At 45.7% G+C, this 18,296-nt stretch overlaps 1 protein-coding gene across 3 annotated transcripts in view; it reads left to right on the top strand.

Annotated features, from left to right (window-relative positions):
* The first annotated feature begins 468 nt into the window (after nucleotides 1–468).
* DBNL (drebrin like) overlaps nucleotides 469–18,296 on the top strand; it is a 38,875-nt gene continuing 21,047 nt past the window's right edge. The window contains exons 1-5 of one of the 3 annotated variants that reach the window (XM_053366769.1): nucleotides 469–674; nucleotides 6,277–6,332; nucleotides 10,193–10,305; nucleotides 12,414–12,488; nucleotides 16,651–16,797. In XM_053366769.1, coding sequence (XP_053222744.1) covers nucleotides 592–674; nucleotides 6,277–6,332; nucleotides 10,193–10,305; nucleotides 12,414–12,488; nucleotides 16,651–16,797 — 474 coding nt within the window. In that variant the 5' untranslated portion in view covers nucleotides 469–591. The remainder of the gene's footprint in view (nucleotides 675–6,276; nucleotides 6,333–10,192; nucleotides 10,306–12,413; nucleotides 12,489–16,650; nucleotides 16,798–18,296) is intronic. The other 2 variants (XM_053366767.1, XM_053366768.1) reach the window with 2 other exon arrangements.

Raw genomic sequence — 18,296 nt, forward strand, 5'->3', positions numbered from 1 at the left:
AAATAGGATAATTGTATAAAACAAAATTTATAGTACGTCAAATAATATGGAGAAAGTAAAGTTTCGGTGCGTATTTATAAGGAATTTGCAAGGGGAAGATCAGAGGTCTTAACGCATTTAATCACAAATGGATGTACAAAGCAAGCATTAGCTAAAGAATGAATAACCGTTTATTTTTTATTTCTCATTTTGCCTACAATATCTATTGTGCACTTCTGTTACCAAGTTTTCAATCAATAAAGCACTCAAAAGCCAAAAAAGAATATATTTTAAGGATGTTTAAATAGGTATTCTAAATGGTAGAGCAGAAAATTCAATAAATTTTAATATATTAATATTTTTAAAAATTAAAAACCCCTCAAATTGGAATAATGTAGGTCTCCCCACCCGGGAGCTCCAGGCGGCGCGCTGAAGCCGGCAACGAGGCGGCGCCGACCCGCCCGCCTCCTGGGCCGTCCCCGCCCCACGGAGGCGGCGGCGGCGGCAGGTCTCCCTTTGCCGAGCGCCAGGCTAGGCGGAGCCGGAAGCCGGTCGAGGCTGGGCCAGCAGCGGCTGAGGAGAGCGAAGGGAGGCGGCGGCTCCTCTTTCCTCATGGCGCTGAACCTGAGCCGGAACGGGCCGGCGCTGCAGGAGGCCTACGGGCAGGTGGTGGCGTCGGCCAGCCCCACGGACTGGTGAGTCGCCCCTTCCCTTCGCCGGGGACCCTCGCCGGCTTGCACCCCGCCCGGCCCTGGGCTGGCGGCAGGGCTGGCTCGCTCCTTGGCGCCGGGCCTGCGAGGCGGCGTGGGGCTGGCAGGGAGGCTCCGGCGCGCAGGGGGATGGCGGCCCTGTGGGGGGGAGGCGGGAGGATGGGGCGCACGGGAAACGGTGTGTCTGGGGCAGAGAGAGGCAAGTGTGGGGTTCAGGTGGGCTGCCCAGGTTGCGGCTCCCTGGGGCGCTGCACCCACACAAGGGGCCGGGCACCCACACTTTTCGGCGCCAGGGCCCCATGCACGTGGGACTGACTAGGTTTGGGGCTCTGGGGGACCGGGCACCCACACATTCCGGCGCTGCACGGCACCCGACGCCCCCTGGCACCCACGATCGCAGTTCCAAGCTGTGGCACCCCTGGCACCCACGGTGTGGGGCTGGGTGACGTGAGCCTCGGCCTGTGGGTGCTCTGAGTGCCCGGGCACCCAGAAAAGGGGCTGGGCACCCACACATTCTGGTGCCACACGGCACCCGACGCCCCCTGGCACCCACGATCGCGGTTCCAAGCTGTGGCACCCCTGGCACCCACGGTGTGGGGCTGGGTGACGTGAGCCTCGGCCTGTGGGTGCTCTGAGTGCCCGGGCACCCAGAAAAGGGGCTGGGCACCCACACATTCTGGTGCCACACGTCACCTGACGCCCCCTGGCACCCACGATCGCGGTTCCAAGCTGTGGCACCCCTGGCACCCACGGCGTGGGGCCGGGCGACGCGAGCCTCGGGCTGTGGGTGCGGGCGGAGTTGGGTGCAACTCTGCACGCCAGGAAGGGCGTGGTGAGAGAAGGAGAGAGGAAGGTAAGATCGTGCAAGATCCTGGTGGTTGTTTTTTGGGTGTGTGTGCAATTATGCACAGAAGGGAGCTGACATATCTGTTACTTATTTTGTGAAAATTATACACCGCTCAATTGGGGAGGGGGACACACAACAACACCCCCCCAAAGAGAAGATGGAGCAATACTATAGTGTGGCATGGCATTGTGGGTGCTGCAGGGAGGTTGCAGATTAACTGTCAACTTTTCCCGTTTTTTGTGAGGAATCCTATTTGGAATAAGGGAATTTCCCTTAAAAAAAGGGGGGGGGAAACGTTGACAGCTATGGGTTGCAGGGTGTGGGGTGGGGCAAGAGAGACACATGAGCTGGTGCCTTTGGAGTGGGGAGTGGCAGTGGGGAAGGGTTTAGCCTTCACAGGGATTGGTTTGTAGATGGTTGTCCTTCCTAGAATGGGTGAGGAGCTGGCTAGGGTTTGACCTGTGTGAAAACTCCGGAGATGCTAAAGGTAAAGGACCCCTGGACAGTTATGTCTGGTTAAAGGCGACTATGGGGTTGTGACGCTCATCTCACTATCAGGCCGAGGAAGCCACAGAAAGCTTTCCAGGTCATGTGGCTAGCATGACTAAACCGCTTCTGGCGCAACAGAACACCGTGAATGAAACCAGAGTGCATGGAAACACCATTTACCTTCCTTCTGCAGCAGTACCTATTTATCAATTTGCACTGGTGTGCTTTCAAACTGCTAGGTTGGTAGGAGCTGGGACAGAGCAACGGGAACTTACCCCATCGCGGGGATTCGAATTGCCAGCCTTCTGAACGGCAAGCCCAAGAGATGCTGTAGCATGTGGTGATAGTTTAGAAGATGGGGTGGATGTAGCCTAAGGCTATGGGGAGATGCAGATTTGCACAGAAATAGGGGAGAGACAGAGTGAGGAGCATGTGGCTCGCATATCCGGAGGGTGCCTTGCATCTACAAAGTCCATAGCTGTCTGCACCTGTTTCTCCTTAATTATCCCTGCCTTTTTATCAGTCCTTTCCAGTTACGCAGGCAGCACAAGTCCATTTGCCTTACTCTACTCTTTGGAGTATTTAGAGGATTAGGCCTAGAGGGAGATGGCGAGCAAATTCCGAAGCAGTGGTGAGAGTGACAAAGGAGAGCGACATTCAAGTACATTATAGGTGCCCACTGATGCCCCACCCCTCAAAATCTGCAGTTTACCCTATTCTTAGGGTGCATTATGCAATTGCTGATCTTCTAACAAAGTAACTTGCCCCTCGGGTCAGCCTTTATACCTGAGGGCTGGAAAGTGGCCAGTGAAACTCGAGTTAATAACTACAAACTGGGGGACCCTGGAAATTACAGGCCAGTTAGCTTAACATCTGTCCTGGGGAAACTGGCAAAAAGTATTGCTCAAGATAAAATAAGCATATGGAAGAACAAGCTTTACTGAAGCAGAACCAGCATGGCTTTGGTAAGAGCAAGTCCTGTCTCTTCAACTTACTGGAGTTATTTGTGAATGTTACCAAGCATATAGAAAGAGTTGATAGGTTTGAGAATAGGACTTTCCAACAGCTTTCAACAACGTACTTCCCCAAAGGCTACTGAGTAAGCTTAGAAGTTATGGAATAAGAAGAGAGGTCTGTTTGTGGATCAAGAATTGGTTAAGTAGCCAGAACCAGAGAGTAAAAATAAATGGACACTTCTCTGAATGGAGAGATGTAGAAAGTGGGGTGAGCAGTGAGGTGGCCAAGTTTGTTGATGATACTAATTTGTTCAGGGCTGTTAAAGCAAAAAGAGACTGTGGAGATCTTCAAAAGGGTTTCTCCAAGCTGAGCAGTGTCCAAAATCGGCCACTTGTGACCACGTGAAGATGTGACCAAGTTAAAAATACAACTTTCGAGCCATCTGGCCCCCAAATAGCAACTAGACATTCTGTTTTGACAACTGAACCCCTGGTTTAAGGAGGTATTTGAGGCCTAGCTTATGTATCTGAGTTTCTAACACTGAGTTAGTGAACGGAAAAAGAAAATCTTAATTTCACATATATGTTTATGGGATCTCAGCTGGTGATGACTGACCAGGAATAAGACCTTGGGGATATTGTGGAGAGCTCTGTGAAAATGTTGCCCTAATGAAAAAAAGCAAATTCTATGCTAGGGATCACTAGGAAAGGAATTGGAAATAAAACTGCTGATACAGTGCAAATCTATGGTATGACTGCATTTGGAATACAATACAGTACTGTGTTCTGTTCTGATCGCCTCACCTCAGAGTGGATAGTTGGGAAAAGGTTCAGAAAAGGGCAACCCAGATGTTCAAGAGGGTGGAGCAACTCCCCTATGAGGAAAGGTTGCAGCATCTGGGACATTTTAGATCAGAAAAAAGGCTAGCAAGAACTGACATGATGGAAGTCTTCAAAATTAGGCATGGCACTGAGGAAGTGGATAGAGAAAAGTTTTTCTCTACTAGCATTAGAACTCATGGGCATGCAATGAAGCTGAATGTTGGAGGATTCAGGACAGCTTTTTCTTTTAAGTACTTTTTGATGCAGTGCATAGTTAAGCTACAGGAGGCAGTGATGACCTTCAACTTGGATGGCTTTCAAAGATGGTTGGGTAAATTCATGGAGGGTAAGGCTATCTGTGGCTACTGGTCATGAAGGCTAGCAGCATCTGTGGCCAGAGGCACTAATGCCAGTTGCTGGAAACCACAGAGAGGCAGAGCAATCTTGTGCTCAGGTCCTGTTTGCAGGTCTTCTAGCAGGATCTGATTGGCCACTGTGAGAGCAGAATGCCGGACTGGATGGACCATTTGCGTGAAACTAAGCGCTGTGGGTTAAACCACAGAGCCTAGGACTTGCCGATCAGAAGGTCGGTGGTTCGAATCCCTGCAACTGGGTGAGCTCCTGTTGCTCGGTCCTTGCTCCTGCCAACCTAGCAGTTCAAAAGCACATCAAAGTGCAAGTAGATAAATAGGTACCGCTCCAGCGGGAAGGTAAACGGCATTTCCGTGCGCTGCTCTGGTTCGCCAGAAGCGGCTTAGTCATGCTGGCCACATGACTCGGAAGCTGTACACCGGCTCCCTCGGCCAATAAAGCGAGATGAGCACCGCAACCCCAGAGTTGGTCACGACTGGACCTAATGGTCAGGGGTCCCTTTACCTTTACTAAGCGAAGTTATGAAGTAGGTGAAGACTTGGGTTGAGGCTGTGCCACAATGCGATGTGGCTGGACAAAAGGCAATTCTATTTTACTTGCGGTTGCAGAACAGTATGAGGTATGGAAGCAAACCCCTTGAGGCTGTTCCAAGTCAGCAATGCAGAGGATTTCTGCTGTTCAAGATTAGAATTCCATCTTTTTCTAGCCCTGCTCGAGGCTTCTGTCATGTGCAGTTGGGTTTCTAAAGAGACTTGCTCTGTGTTTTAAAATAAATTGCAACGCAGCACAGTTGCAGTTGAATTATGGCTGAGAATTGATAACGTCATGTGCATATAAGCTTACAGTCCGTTGCTGTCTGAGAATTATTTGCAAACAATATAAATCTAAGAGAAAAAAACCCACACACAAACAAAAACATGTGCTCTGCACATTTTTTAATGTTTGTTTGTGGTGGGGAGGGACCTGCTGACAAACCAAGTAACTTCTGAGGTAAATTGTCTGGTGTAATGTGTTCAGTAACACAGGATGCAGGACTGGGAAAGGTCAGATCGCTTGAGCCTCATCAGAAAGTAGCTGTTACTTCTCTTCCATTAGTGTATGAATGCCTTTAAGAGCTGCACAGCAGCAAGAAGTGAAGTGTGGCACTTTACCCTTTGGACTTTTGCCTGCAATGCAGTTATTGAGAGCACATGAATCCTGTCAGAAAATGTGCATGTCGTACATGGGAGCATCTTGTAGCTATAGAGTGGGATGTTTCCCTGATCATGTTGTCATCCATGTGTTGAGGTGCAGGAGTAAGCCTGCAAGTGAAAATTGGCAACAGGTTATACACTGGCCTTTAGATGTCCAAAGCTGCTGTGGCAGGCAGTTCAGAACCTCCCCCACCCCAGTAACTACATGGGATGGGTGGCATAAAAGTTTTGTTGGGAATTACACATGGTGAGGAGATGCAGTAATAATACAGTGGTACCTCAGGTTAAGTACTTAATTCGTTCCGGAGGTCCGTTCTTAACCTGAAACTGTTCTTAACCTGAAGCACCACTTTAGCTAATGGGGCCTCCTGCTGCCGCCGCACGACTTCTGTTCTCATCCTGAAGCAAAGTTCTTAATCCAAGGTACTATTTCTGGGTTAGCAGAGTCTGTAACCTGAAGTGTATGTAACCTGAAGCATATGTAACCCGAGGTACCACTGTACTGGACATGAAATTATTTATCATCTTCATCATGTATTTAATTTGCACTCCATCTTTCTACTAAATGGTGCTCAAGGTAACTCTGTGGCTGTGGCAGTGCTGGAGAAGTGGGTGTTTGTCAGGAGGAGGTGAGAAATTATGAGGCAGAGAGGTGATGGAGTAGTGGAAATGATGCGAGGAGTTGCAGATCCACAGCTGGAATAGGTCTGAAACCAGGGATCAACTTGAGATGGGGTGATAATGAGTATGTGATTGAATGCAGTGCTTTTCCAGAACCTTAAAGACAAAATAAATTTATTTATTTTCATGAGCTTTCATGGAGTGGAATCCTCTTCATCAGATGCATGAAATGTTCTCCTGAGTTAATCAGTTCCCTTTAATCTCATCCTTTGCCTTGTTGTTTTCAGGGCTCTGTTTACCTATGAGGGTAACAGCAATGACCTGAGAGTGGCTGGGACAGGAGGTGAGTGCATTTTGAGAAGTGTACTTTTTACTATATAAGTGGCCTGGGGGTTTTATTTTTGTGTTTGTCTGTGCTCCCGTGTTTATAGAGAAGATTGCATTCATTTCTAGAGGAGTGTCTGCTTGACAAGCTGCTTTCTGTTACTCAAATGCAACTTGCCCTGCAGTTAGTCTTATTTCTCTTGACATCGTTCTAAGAGCATCTCCCTTTTCTGCGTGCACCATGAAAAGACCAGTTTCTTGAGTGTTTTGCCTGTTTTTGCTCATTCAGAAACAAGCAGGATTCTGAGAAGTGTTCAGTAAAATGAAGCGTGGGAGGCAAAGTGAACGACACCTCCTCTCTGTCAAGGGAAAGGAAGCAAGACATTATATCTCGAGCCTGTTTTCAATGCAATGTGGAAGTGAAGCGGTGAGGTTAATAGTTTACATGGCCATTTTGAAAATAAATTAAACCTTTTGTGTGTGCTTCAGTGTCTGAAACAGAAACTCCAGAGGAAGAAAGTTAACTACTAGGCAGAATGCCCGACTTAAGATTAAATGCAGTATGTGAGGAATTCTGTATAAAATGGCAATTTCAAACAACTTAACTCCTTGGCAAGCTCACTCATTTTTCAGCAATGCCTTCAAAGAAACCCTAAAGTAAAAGTGAGTCAGGCTAGGATCTCATCATGATGGGATCTATTGTCAAAACGGTGTAGATGTCAAAAGGCAAAACATTTCTGTTACTGGTGAAATTTTCACTTTTCTTCCCAATACTTATGCCCCGTGGCATGAATTACATACAGTAGTGGAGGTTAAGGAAGCCTATCTGCTTTGCCATGATTTATGAATTGGTAATCGATGGTTTGTGATCAGCTAGCAAATCCAGTTGGTTCAGCCTGGGTTTGCAAGTTGTGGCATACTTACGAGCGTTCAGGCTCCCCCCCCCTATTTATTATTGTAGTTTATTTCATTTATTGTAAATATTATAGTCATGGGAGAGTTAATGCTATATACAACTGGTTAAAGTTAAAAGTTGGCTGCCTTTCAATTGGTTAAAATACAAGTTTAGAAGAGAGCAAGGCTGAAAACCTATCCGTACTTAGTAAGACCCATTGTATTTAGTGGGACTTACTTCTGAGTAGATGGGACGTGGGTGGCGCTGTGGGTTAAACCACAGAGCCTAGGGCTTGCCGATTGAAAGGTTGGTGGTTCGAATCCCCGCAACGGGGTGAGCTCCTGTTGCTCGGTCCCTGCTCCTGCCAACCTAGCAGTTCAAAAGCATGTCAAAGTGCAAGTAGATAAATAGGTACCGCTCCGGCAAGAAGGTAAACGGCGTTTCCGTGCGCTGCTCTGGTTCGCCAGAAGTGGCTTAGTCATGCTGGCCACATGACCCGGAAGCTGTACGCCAGCTCCCTCAGCCAGTAAAGCGAGATGAGCGCCGCAACCCCAGAGTCAGCCACGACTGGACCTAATGGTCAGGGGTCCTTTTACCTTTACCTTCCTTCTGAGTAGACAGGGAAACCAAAAACAAACACATTTCTAAATCACAATTTGCTCAGTGTTTTCAAGCCATGATGTGGATTCTAAACTATGGTTAGGGCTAAGCCATGTTTTGGTTATGTCTGAACCAAGTCAGAGTAATGCTTTCAAGTCAATAACTCTTGATGGTTCCAATAAAAAAAAGTTTAATTTGCCTGAGACCAATCTTTCTTGCGCTTTTAATAGGTGTGTGGGAATTAGAAGGATGGAAGGTGCAATTTCTTCATTAGTGACTGTTTTATTTATCATAAAGCTTCAAGGACAGAAGCAATTTTCCTTCTGTAGCTATGAAAGGCAGAGACCACAGTTCCTGGAAATCTTAATAGGAAGGCAGTAGAAAAGGAGAAGCTCCATGTTGAAGACAGCTCATCTAAAACCTCTTCTCCTTCAGCTGTAGAAAAAGGGAAGCAGCTTTTTTTTGGGGGGGGTAGGATTTGATGGGTGAGAAAGAATTAAAGTTTAGCTGTGGTCTGGGCCTGAGAAGTTAGCTTCTTCAAATTTGACCTGTGTTTTGAGATGACTGGTTGCTACCTAAGGGAATTAAAATATGTGACTGTCAAAAGAAAACAGCTTTAAGAGGAACCCGGTAATATAAAATTTAAAAGTTTCTCAAATAAAATATCTGATGATGAGGTCATAAGGAGTAGCACTTCGTGGAAAAGTCAACTTTGCCTTTGAAATTGTTGCAGCAGCAAAATTGCAGGCACAAATTATGAGTGGATAGCCTTGGATTCTGAAGTGTGGGGTATGTCAAGAGAACATGTTTTTGCTTTGTTCAGTGTAATTGCTGTTCAGGGCACAGAATGTGTGTTTCTGCCATATTTAAAAATGTCTGCCTTCACCCTGTGCTTCCCCAAGGGTTCAACTCCTGAGATCACTTAAACTGGCATTAAGTCCTATTGAATATGATGAGACTTGCTTCTGCCGAGCTCTGCCCAAAGTCCACACACTCCAGGTTCTGAGAAAAAGTGAATGCACAAATAATAGAAACCATCCAAATAGGTAGAAGGTGTGCTTTCTTGCTGTAAACTTTCTGTTAGTGGTGAGAACTGACAGGCTTAATGCTGAACAGGGTGGTGTTGGTAGCAAAAGGGTAAGATCCTGCACCTCCTGAAGCATGTCCTTAACTATGTTCTGGATTGTAGTGTTTTCCCAACCTCCAAAGTATCTATAACTGTTAGATTCTGCTTCTGAACTGAGTTCCCCAAGCATTCTCTGCAAGAATTCTGGGAAAACAGCAGGATCCTAAATGTCTTCATGCTTTCAGCTAATGTGCTTCCTGAATATTTTATGGTGGAGTAATATTTCTAGACGGATGTTCCGTCCTTCCTCGGTGGTTCAATTTACCAACAATGTTCCTTTGGTTAGCTTGGAATTTGTATTTGCTCTTCCGATAGCAGCTTTCATATTGGCTTATTATTCTGGTAGAAATCCATAGGAGACAGTGACTCTGTTATCTTTTGTTTTAATTGTATGCTGAAAAGAGCTAAAGAAACAACATAATTTACGATTCCTAATACCATTGTTCTATCAAATTTATGTGACGGTCTGGCCTGGCAGGGAGTCCATTGTGACCCATAGTGTGGTTTTTTGCTCAGCCATGCCCGCTTGTCAATATGGTGACATCACCTACACCCCCTGTCAATCATCTGTGGTCATTTGCATTGTTTCTGCGTTGCTGCAGCAATGTCCGGTGTTGATTGCCCTTTCTGCTGCAAAAGAATGAGCCTTACATTCTCAGCCGTGTGAGGTAGATTAGGCTGAGAGAGACTGGTTTATTTTTGGTATCTTCCAGTGAGGTTTGTAATTGAACAGGGATTTGGAGCAGAGTTTCCCATGTCCAAATCCCAGCATTTTGTCTGCTACATTACCTCTGCGTGTTGTAGAAGGCCAATTGTGTTAGTAGGTTTATATAAACAAAGGCTAGGCTCCAAATAACCATGGAACTAGTTCTGTGTATCCAGTGGGCTTTAGACTTGGGCTTTCTTGAATAGAAGGTGCTCTAAATGATGCATATCAAGCGTTTTGAAACTGAATGGAGTGTCGAAAGCTTCAGTGAGGGCGGTTTTGTGAGCTGCATGGGGACCAGCTTTTCACAGCAAAGAAAGAAAGAAGCCACACATTTCACTGCACTAATGCAAGTACTGTTATGAACAGTCTTAATGCGTGACATCGTATTTCAGCCCCTACCTTTATAAACACTTTGAGCTAATGGATGTTACCTCTTGTGCAGTGTGGTTTAATCTTTGTCCTGTCCTTGCAAACTGGATTTAGTTGACAAAGTTAATCGGTTGCTTTGACTTCTACCTGTTATTCTTCTCATCAAACAATACTATACAGATGGTGGCCTGGAGGAGATGGTGGAAGAGCTCAATAGTGGGAAAGTGATGTATGCTTTCTGCAGAGTGAAAGATCCGAACTCCGGCTTGCCTAAATATGTGCTCATCAATTGGGTATGTAGAATATGGTTCTGTTTGGCTGTGGAAGTTAGGGGATGTATCCTTCGTTATGAAAAAGATGAAGCTCTTTCACAGTAAAGCGCCAGTGTTGGAAAATCCAACACCTAGATTCCAGCTGTATCACACGTACCAATGCGGCTGTTCAGGTGCGACCCTAATCCAGGGTCTTTCCTCTTTTTCCTCATGCACAGAGATCAGTACCAATCCTAGTTTGTGACAGTTGTTTGCAGATTGTCCAAACAGACCCTCTTTTTTTGTGCCTGCCTGCAAATGAATGTTTGGTCCTCCTTTGCAGGCAAGTGTGCTTGCTTGTGTGAAACATTGTTCTATGGCTTGCCACAAATAGGGAACTGGAAATGGCTAATCTCCGTGTGCAAGGGGAAGAGAGAGCCCCCAGCATTTGCCTCGATGATGAAAAGGCCACCAATCCTGTGCAATCCTGTGCAAAGTTACCTGTGATGTTAGTCCTATTTTAACTTAACTTCCTTAACAAAGATGTATAAAATCAAATGTTTTAATCACAGTCACTATATATATATAGAGAGAGAGAGAGAGAATTTAAAATATAAGCATTCATTTTATATTGCCAAGTGGGGCCTTGCAAAGCTGCTGCAAATTCTCTGCACAAATGTTAAGGAAACTTCAGTGAAAGAGCAAACAGCTGACTAGAAGGAAAACAAGATAGCAGAAAGTGGGGCAAAAGTTGGAGGAAGTATGATCAGCCTTATGGAAACCGCCAGCCACTACCACTAAGACTTCTCTGGAAAAAACACATTAATATGAAATGGGGAGCTGATGTCATAAACTAGGTTTTGCTTTTTTCAGTTTACTTATATTGATAATTGGGGTGTTTAGGTTAACAATTTAGATTGGCAGAAATTATTAACTAAAACTGTTCCATTAACGTTTTAATCTGAGAATTTAGTGATATTTAGAATTCAGGCTTTGCAAACTTTCCACCTTTTTTGCCTCCTAGTTCAGACTGCTGTGCATCCTTTTCACCCCATTCTTCCTGGTCTACAGTCGAGGAGCTGGATCTTGTAATGATAAATGGCTCTCTTAGAATAGTTAACATAAACAGTTTGTAGAGAAGTGCCATTGGAGTCCAGTCCCTTCAGTAATTCTATTTTGGTCAAACTTCAATGTCTATACCAGGACAACGGCTTTATTAGGCCAGCCAAAAGGTCACAAAAGAGTTTTCAAACTTCCTAGTTCACGGTTTCCCAAGCTTCTCAATTCATGGACCCCTTGATCAGTTTATAAAGTTATCATCAATGCCAAACCAAATTCTTATGAGCATAGATGAAATGATGCCAAGAAATATCAATCTATAATCAACATTTATTAACCATAAATCACCATTGCTAAGAGTCATAACTTGAAAAAAATAAAGTACAGCTAAAATAAAAAAGTAAAAGTGCACCTATATACATTTTTTTCAGTAAAGCAGCATGCTCTGAGAAAACTGTTGTATTACAGAATCATTAAGTAGAGGTTCCTCATTGGCAGGAGGGGAGCTCTTTGTACAGGAGCATATTCTTTATTTCTGAGGCTCGCGTTTCTCATTAATTTTTTTGCACTGTATCTTGCAAACTTCCTTTCTACTCCAGGCTCTTTTTGACCCTATGGTCTTTATTCGCAGTCCCATAGACTCCAGGGTGTCAATCTCAACTGCAGTACTTGGGGAAACAAAGTGCTAGATGATAAACCAAGCAGGATGGAGGTGAAAAAAACCATGCCTGCTGTTGAAGTCATGGCATTTGCATCCGGTCATGGACTTGAGATGGAATGCCACAAGAGGCACAAGAGTCATGGAAAGGAGGCTCTGTTAGTTGATATACTGGTTTCGGTTTACACCAAGACCTGCGGAGAAGAAGGAACATAAAATGATTTATCAGCAACTCCCCCCATCCAAAAAAGCTCTCTGGAAATATAAAATCCAGCTGTTACCCAGGTCTGTCTCCATGTGTGTTCAAAGTGTTTCTTTCCTCCTCCCATCTTCAGTTGCCAGTTGGCAACTCTGTTGGAGTAAAGTAAATAACCCTTGATATGTGGTGTGTCCCCCACTCCCCACTTAAGCTCCTCATGTTTTCTTTTCATAGTTTGGTGAAGGCGTTAATGATGTGAGAAAGGGAGCCTGCGCCAACCATGTCAGCTCTGTAGCAAACTTCCTAAAGGTATTTAATCTTCTGTTTTATTTCCATCGTCGTCTTTCCTTTCAGCTGAATGCCCTCCCACATAAATGGCTCTGTGCTCAAGTTGTATCAGGAGTTTGGGGTGTGTGGACCTCTGTGCTCCCCGAGTGGTAGGAGGTTTTGTGGGGTCACCTCCTATGAGTCATGTTTGGGGTGGGGGAAGAGCACTGGAGACTTAACAGTGCTCTGTAATTCCCGATTAGAAATCAAGCAGTAGCGAATAGGCAGCTCCCAGGCAGGCAGTACTAGTCTTGAAACCTAATTGGACCGCAGCTGCAAAACCACATGGAACTTTAATCTGACCTGGCAGCACTGCTCTTGCAACTTGGAATAGCCACTAACCATTCAGAAGCCATTCAGTAAGCAGGGAGCAATATCAAGCCATACCAAAGTGAACATCCTTCCTGCAGGACAGCAGTCCTCCTTATATTTCCCCGTTATCACATCCACGCAGTTTGGGCTCCTGGAACCTTTCTTGTATTCATCTGTTTTTATTTCCCGACCCACATACAAAGCACTTGGGGTAGGGCAGGATTTATCCTTACGGATTTTTCTCCTCGCAGCAGGAGTGGATTAGACTAAGGGTTTTAGTAATTTATATGTCTGAGCCCAGTTGCGCCCCTAACTCCTGTTGTCTTATGCTCTGGTAACCTCTAGGTTAGATTACTGCGGTTTGTTATACATGGGGCTGGCTCCAAAGATTGTTCAGAAACTTCAGCCGGTGCAGAATTTGGTGGCCAGGTGGGGCAAGATGGTTTGAGCATTTGACCCCAATCCTGGCCCGTCTGCACTGGTTTCCAATTAGTTTCCAGACCCAATTTGATGTGCTGGTTTTGACCTATAAAGCCTTAAACAGCTCAGGACCACAATACCTCCAAATACGTATGTGCACAAGATTGACATTTGTAGGAAATAGGTTCAAATGTAGTGAGGTTCTCAGACCATTACATACAGGCAACTCGCAATTTGCACTGGCTGGCTTCGCGGTTTTTCCTGCATCGTGATTTTTGCCAGTTCCTGCTCTTGTGATTCACTTACCCCTGCAGGAGGAAGGGGTTTGCTGAGCTGGTAGAGTTAACAGGGGTTACATGAGTCGAGAGAAGCATTGGCTGGCTTTGTGTTTTTTCAAACATTTTGATTTTTGCACAGCACACGCATAAATTGCCATGTCAAAAATTATGAAACAGTTATCACGATACGGACTTCAAACGGTTTTGGACGATATGGTAATATATCACCCAGCCCTACTTTCATCACCCAGCAGCTCACCTAAAGCACAACTGGGACCTTCTGATTTCTCATCCCCAATCTCTGCACAGTGCAGTCCTAGGGGATATGGGTGGCGGAGACTATGAAATTTGCAGCTGATTTACTGCTTATTGCCAGAAGTCAGGAATGCAAGATGAGATTAAAGTAGCGGAAAAGCTACAAAAACTTGGAGCTTATGGGGAAGGAAATACCACTTCAGAGCATTTCATTCATTTCATTTTATTACGGCCATAGGCCCATACAGGTAAAAACAACACATAAGTGACAGCTTAAGCCGTAGGGGGGGAAAAACAAAAACAAAAAACAGTCGCTAAAACACCACTATAACAATAAAATACTATAAGATGGAAAGGCATACTACGCCTTAATTAGCTTGTAGTGCTCCTTGTCGTCGCTTTTGGGAAAGGACAGCGACCAGGAATCTAGCCACCTTCAGGGTCGTGTGGGTATCCTTGTCCTGCAAGATTTGGGCAAGGTGGAATTTTGGTGGGGTACCCTCTAGTTTCTGAATGATTGGTCCCAGCAAATTTGCCCGTGGCACATTGAACAAGGGGCAAAAGAACATAATGTGCTGGAGCGACTCCGGCGTCACCTTATCACATTCACACACGGCGGGGGCTTGGCCCTTTGAGAATCTATGTCTCAGGACATTTGAGGGGAAAACGTTAAACCTCGCTTTGGTGAAGGCCAGTCTATGGGCAACAGTCGAAAGGGAGGAGAGGTATGATGGGACGCAGTAAGTTAAAGTGATACCAATGTTCTGGGGCGAGCAAACACCTCCCCCCAGCATATAATTTCGCTGTAAGTCGATGTCATCCAGTCTTTGGCGGATCAATCTTTGAGCAGTGATTTGGTCTAGTTTTAGGGAATCTGAGGGAGAGATTCCATAGCTCAGGAGTTTGGCATGAATTCTACTAGTCCAAAGGCTAGAGAATTCATCTCGCCATAAGCATTGGACAAGGTAATGGTTTGGTAATCTATGCCACAGTGATAACCAGTAATTGAAGACTTGCTTCCACAGACAAGTTTCTAAGGATGCGATCTTCAATTCTAGTCGCATGGCTGCGTTGCTTACGCACAGGGGGAGCATTAGGAGCCGACGTAGGAATTGGTTTTGCAGAGTCTCGAGGGGAGCAAGATCTGACATCACGGCCCAGAGCGGGGCAGCATAAGCAAGCACGGCAACCACTTTTGCCTTGAACACCTTTAGGGCCGAGGGAACATGCAAAGCTCCATCTGAAAAGAAGAATCGGAGGAGCGCATATGACAAGGTTTTGGCCTTGTTAAGTAGGTGTTGAATTTGAGCTTTCCACCCCAAATTGTATTGAAAAATAACTCCTAGGTATTGAAATTTTAGGACTTGCTCTATTTTTGCTCCACCAAGCTTCCATTTGTATAATCTCCGGCTTCTGGAGAAAATCAGAATCTTGGACTTAGCATGGTTGATGGTTAATTGATTGAGTTGACAATACGTGGCAAAGATCTTCAGAGCTCTGGTTAGTCCAACACGTGTATAAGATAGAATTACCGCGTCGTCCGCATATAAGAGGAGTGGACAGCGGTAATCCGCTAGTCTAGGCGCGTGTATACTTGGAGATGAGTTAACTAGGGGTGCTCGCATGTCACTGATGAATAGGTTGAATAGGCAGGGAGCCAATATGCATCCTTGGCGCACTCCCTTGTTTATTGGTATCAAATTTGTGAGGTCGCCCGCAGGAGTGAGTCTCACTCTGGCAAGGGTACCTTCGTGGAGCTGGCTTATGAGCCATAAGAGTCTTCTATCAATGCCCTGTTTCGCAAGTTTCTCCCAAAGAATATTTCTAGGAACGCTATCAAAGGCTGCCTTTAGATCTAAGAAGGCGGCACAGAGGTAGCCCCGGGGAGGGGAGGAGTACTTCCGTGCCAGGTGATAAAGAACTATCGCATGATCGATTGTAGAGCGTTTAGTTCTGAACCCTGCTTGTTCGTGACCAATCTGGTTAGTCTCGTCTACCCATCGCAATAATTTAGTCAGCAAAAAGCTGGCATAGATTTTCCCTATGATCGAAAGGAGGCTGATGTTACGGTAGTTTTCCAGCTCCGTTGGAGAACCTTTTTTATGAATTGGTACTATTATGGCCTCCTTCCATATTTTGGGGATGAGACCGGAAGCATTGATTGCATCGAAGGTTTTGGCCAAGATGCCGGCCCACCATTTTGGGTGTAGTTTGATGGCTTCAGCAGGGATCAGGTCGGGCCCAGGGGCCTTGCCCGGTTTCAGCTGAGCTATTAACTTGGCTATTTCGTCAGGATCGGTGGGAGGCCAAATAGGTAGGTGGGTAAACAGGTGCATCAGATGGTCGGAGGGAGCATCTGCCTGTGAGAAGCATCTCTTCAGGAACAGTTCCCATGTCGGTGCAGAGATGACTGCCCTTGGGGAATTCCTCCCCCTTCTGTTAATCAAAGACCAGAATTCCCTGGATCTGTGTGGTTTTGAAGCAGTGATCAAAGCCTGCCAACGATTATGTTGCCATTCACGCTTGGCAATTTTCTGCGTGCATTTGTAAACTTGCTTGGCATGTGCATAGCTAGCTGGCAGAGTAGATGCATTGGAGGTCTTGTATACATTATATATAGCACGGAGGCGCTGTCTTGCTTGTTTGCACTGAGAATTATACCAGGGGGCACCTGGAGGGGGAGGGAGCATGGAAACGACCCTAGTGGAATTGTTTTTATGCAAGCCACCTTGGGGGGAGTCCTTTTGTGTTGAATGTTCTGGCAGAAAAGAGAGAGAGAGAGATTCCAGATTGCCCTTCACTAGAGCAGGATTTAGTCTTGCACTGACTGATGATGCTCTCCTGCCCTCTAGCTCTCCCTTCTCTGCATCTCATTTCAGGGTGCTCATGTGACAATAAATGCTCGGGCCGACGAGGATGTGGAGCCAGATGCCATCACAGAGAAAGTGGCCAAGGCTTCGGGAGCAAACTACAACTTTCATAAAGAAGGGAGCAAGTTCCAGGAGGCAGGTCCTCAGACTCCAGTGGTGAGTTGCTCTGAGCTCTTGGTAGCCTTGGTTGTGGCATACAGGAGGAGGGACATTGTGGTGAATGTTTGGGCTGCTGAGAACATTTTGTTGGCACTTGAGCTAAAATAAATACCCTACACCAAAGGCTAATAGTTTGTCTGGCATGTGTTGCTTCACAGAAGCAACTTGTCTTGGAGCTTTAACTTAGGAGCTCGTGTTGTGAAGAGACAAGGGATTAGATTTCGTCTGTTTAAAAAATAATAATTGGGGAATCTGGGGCTTCACAATGCTTCTGGAAGGCCCACCTCTTCCGTTCCAAGCTCCAAGGAAGGTGTTCCAGGGAAGAGTTCTTTGCAAGGATGGAGTCTTCAAAAACAATGCTTTAATTTTTTTAAAAAAAATTGGTTTCAGTAACCATGCAAAAACGACAAACTGAAAGTGAAGAATAGCCATTCCACCATAAAGCCAGTACAGTGGTGCCTCGCAAGACGAAAATAATCCGTTCCGCAAGTCTCTTCGTCTAGTGGTTTTTTCGTCTTGCGAAGCAACCCTATTAGCGGATTAGCGGCTATTAAAGGCTTAGCGGCTTAGAAAAAGGGGGGGGGGAGCGAAAAAAATCGCAAGACTCGCAAGATGTTTTCGTCTTGCGAAGCAAGCCCATAGGGAAATTCGTCTTGCGAAGCAGCTCAAAAACGGAAAACCCTTTCGTCTAGCGGGTTTTTCGTCTTGCGAGGCATTCGTCTTGTGGGGCACCACTGTACATAAAGAAATCCCTAAGGTAGCATTTGTTGCAGGAGGTTTAAATGAGGCAACTGATTTATTAACACAAGTGACAAAAAAAGAACCATATAGTATCAAATCGTGCCTTTTTAAAGCGAGACCCCTCAGCTATTTCCCAGCCTCTTGATAACCAATTACTCAATGTAAAGCCAGCTCCTGTTTTCCACTTAGCTGCTGCATGGTTGGAAATCTCAACTGATAAAAAAAAGCCACCAGGATTCATGCTTTCAAAAGGTATCTGTGCTAGAGGAGGGAAAGCAGTCCTCGCCCTGCTGGATCGAGAGGGCAGAGTGGTTTGAAAGATTGGATTTAGTTTGGTGTGTATGAATCGTGTGTGTGTATGTTTGTGAGGCTAGGTTGAATGAGGGGTCTGGATGGGGTATACATGAACAACTTGAAGGAATACCTCCTCCCACATCAACCTACCTAGGTGTTAAGATCAACGGGAAGGCCCTGTTGTTAGTGCCATTGCCCTCTGTGGTTTGAGGGGCAGTGGTACACAGGAGGACTTTTTGTGTAGAATGCCTTTGCCTCTGATGCGTGCCCTCCGCCATTGTTTGGGTTTTCGCCATTGGTCAGGGTGCACTTCTTTACCCAGGCCTTTTGGTGAATGTGTCCCCTCCTCCTGTGATGCTGCTGCTGTTTTGTCATTGGTCGGTTTTGTGTTTTCACAGGTGGGTTTGCATTTCATTTAAAAACATTTCTTTTTAACCAGGCCTTTGGTTGATTTGATTGAC

This window comes from Podarcis raffonei, chromosome 15 (assembly GCF_027172205.1).
Source record: "Podarcis raffonei isolate rPodRaf1 chromosome 15, rPodRaf1.pri, whole genome shotgun sequence".
NCBI classification, from domain to species: Eukaryota; Metazoa; Chordata; class Lepidosauria; order Squamata; family Lacertidae; genus Podarcis; species Podarcis raffonei.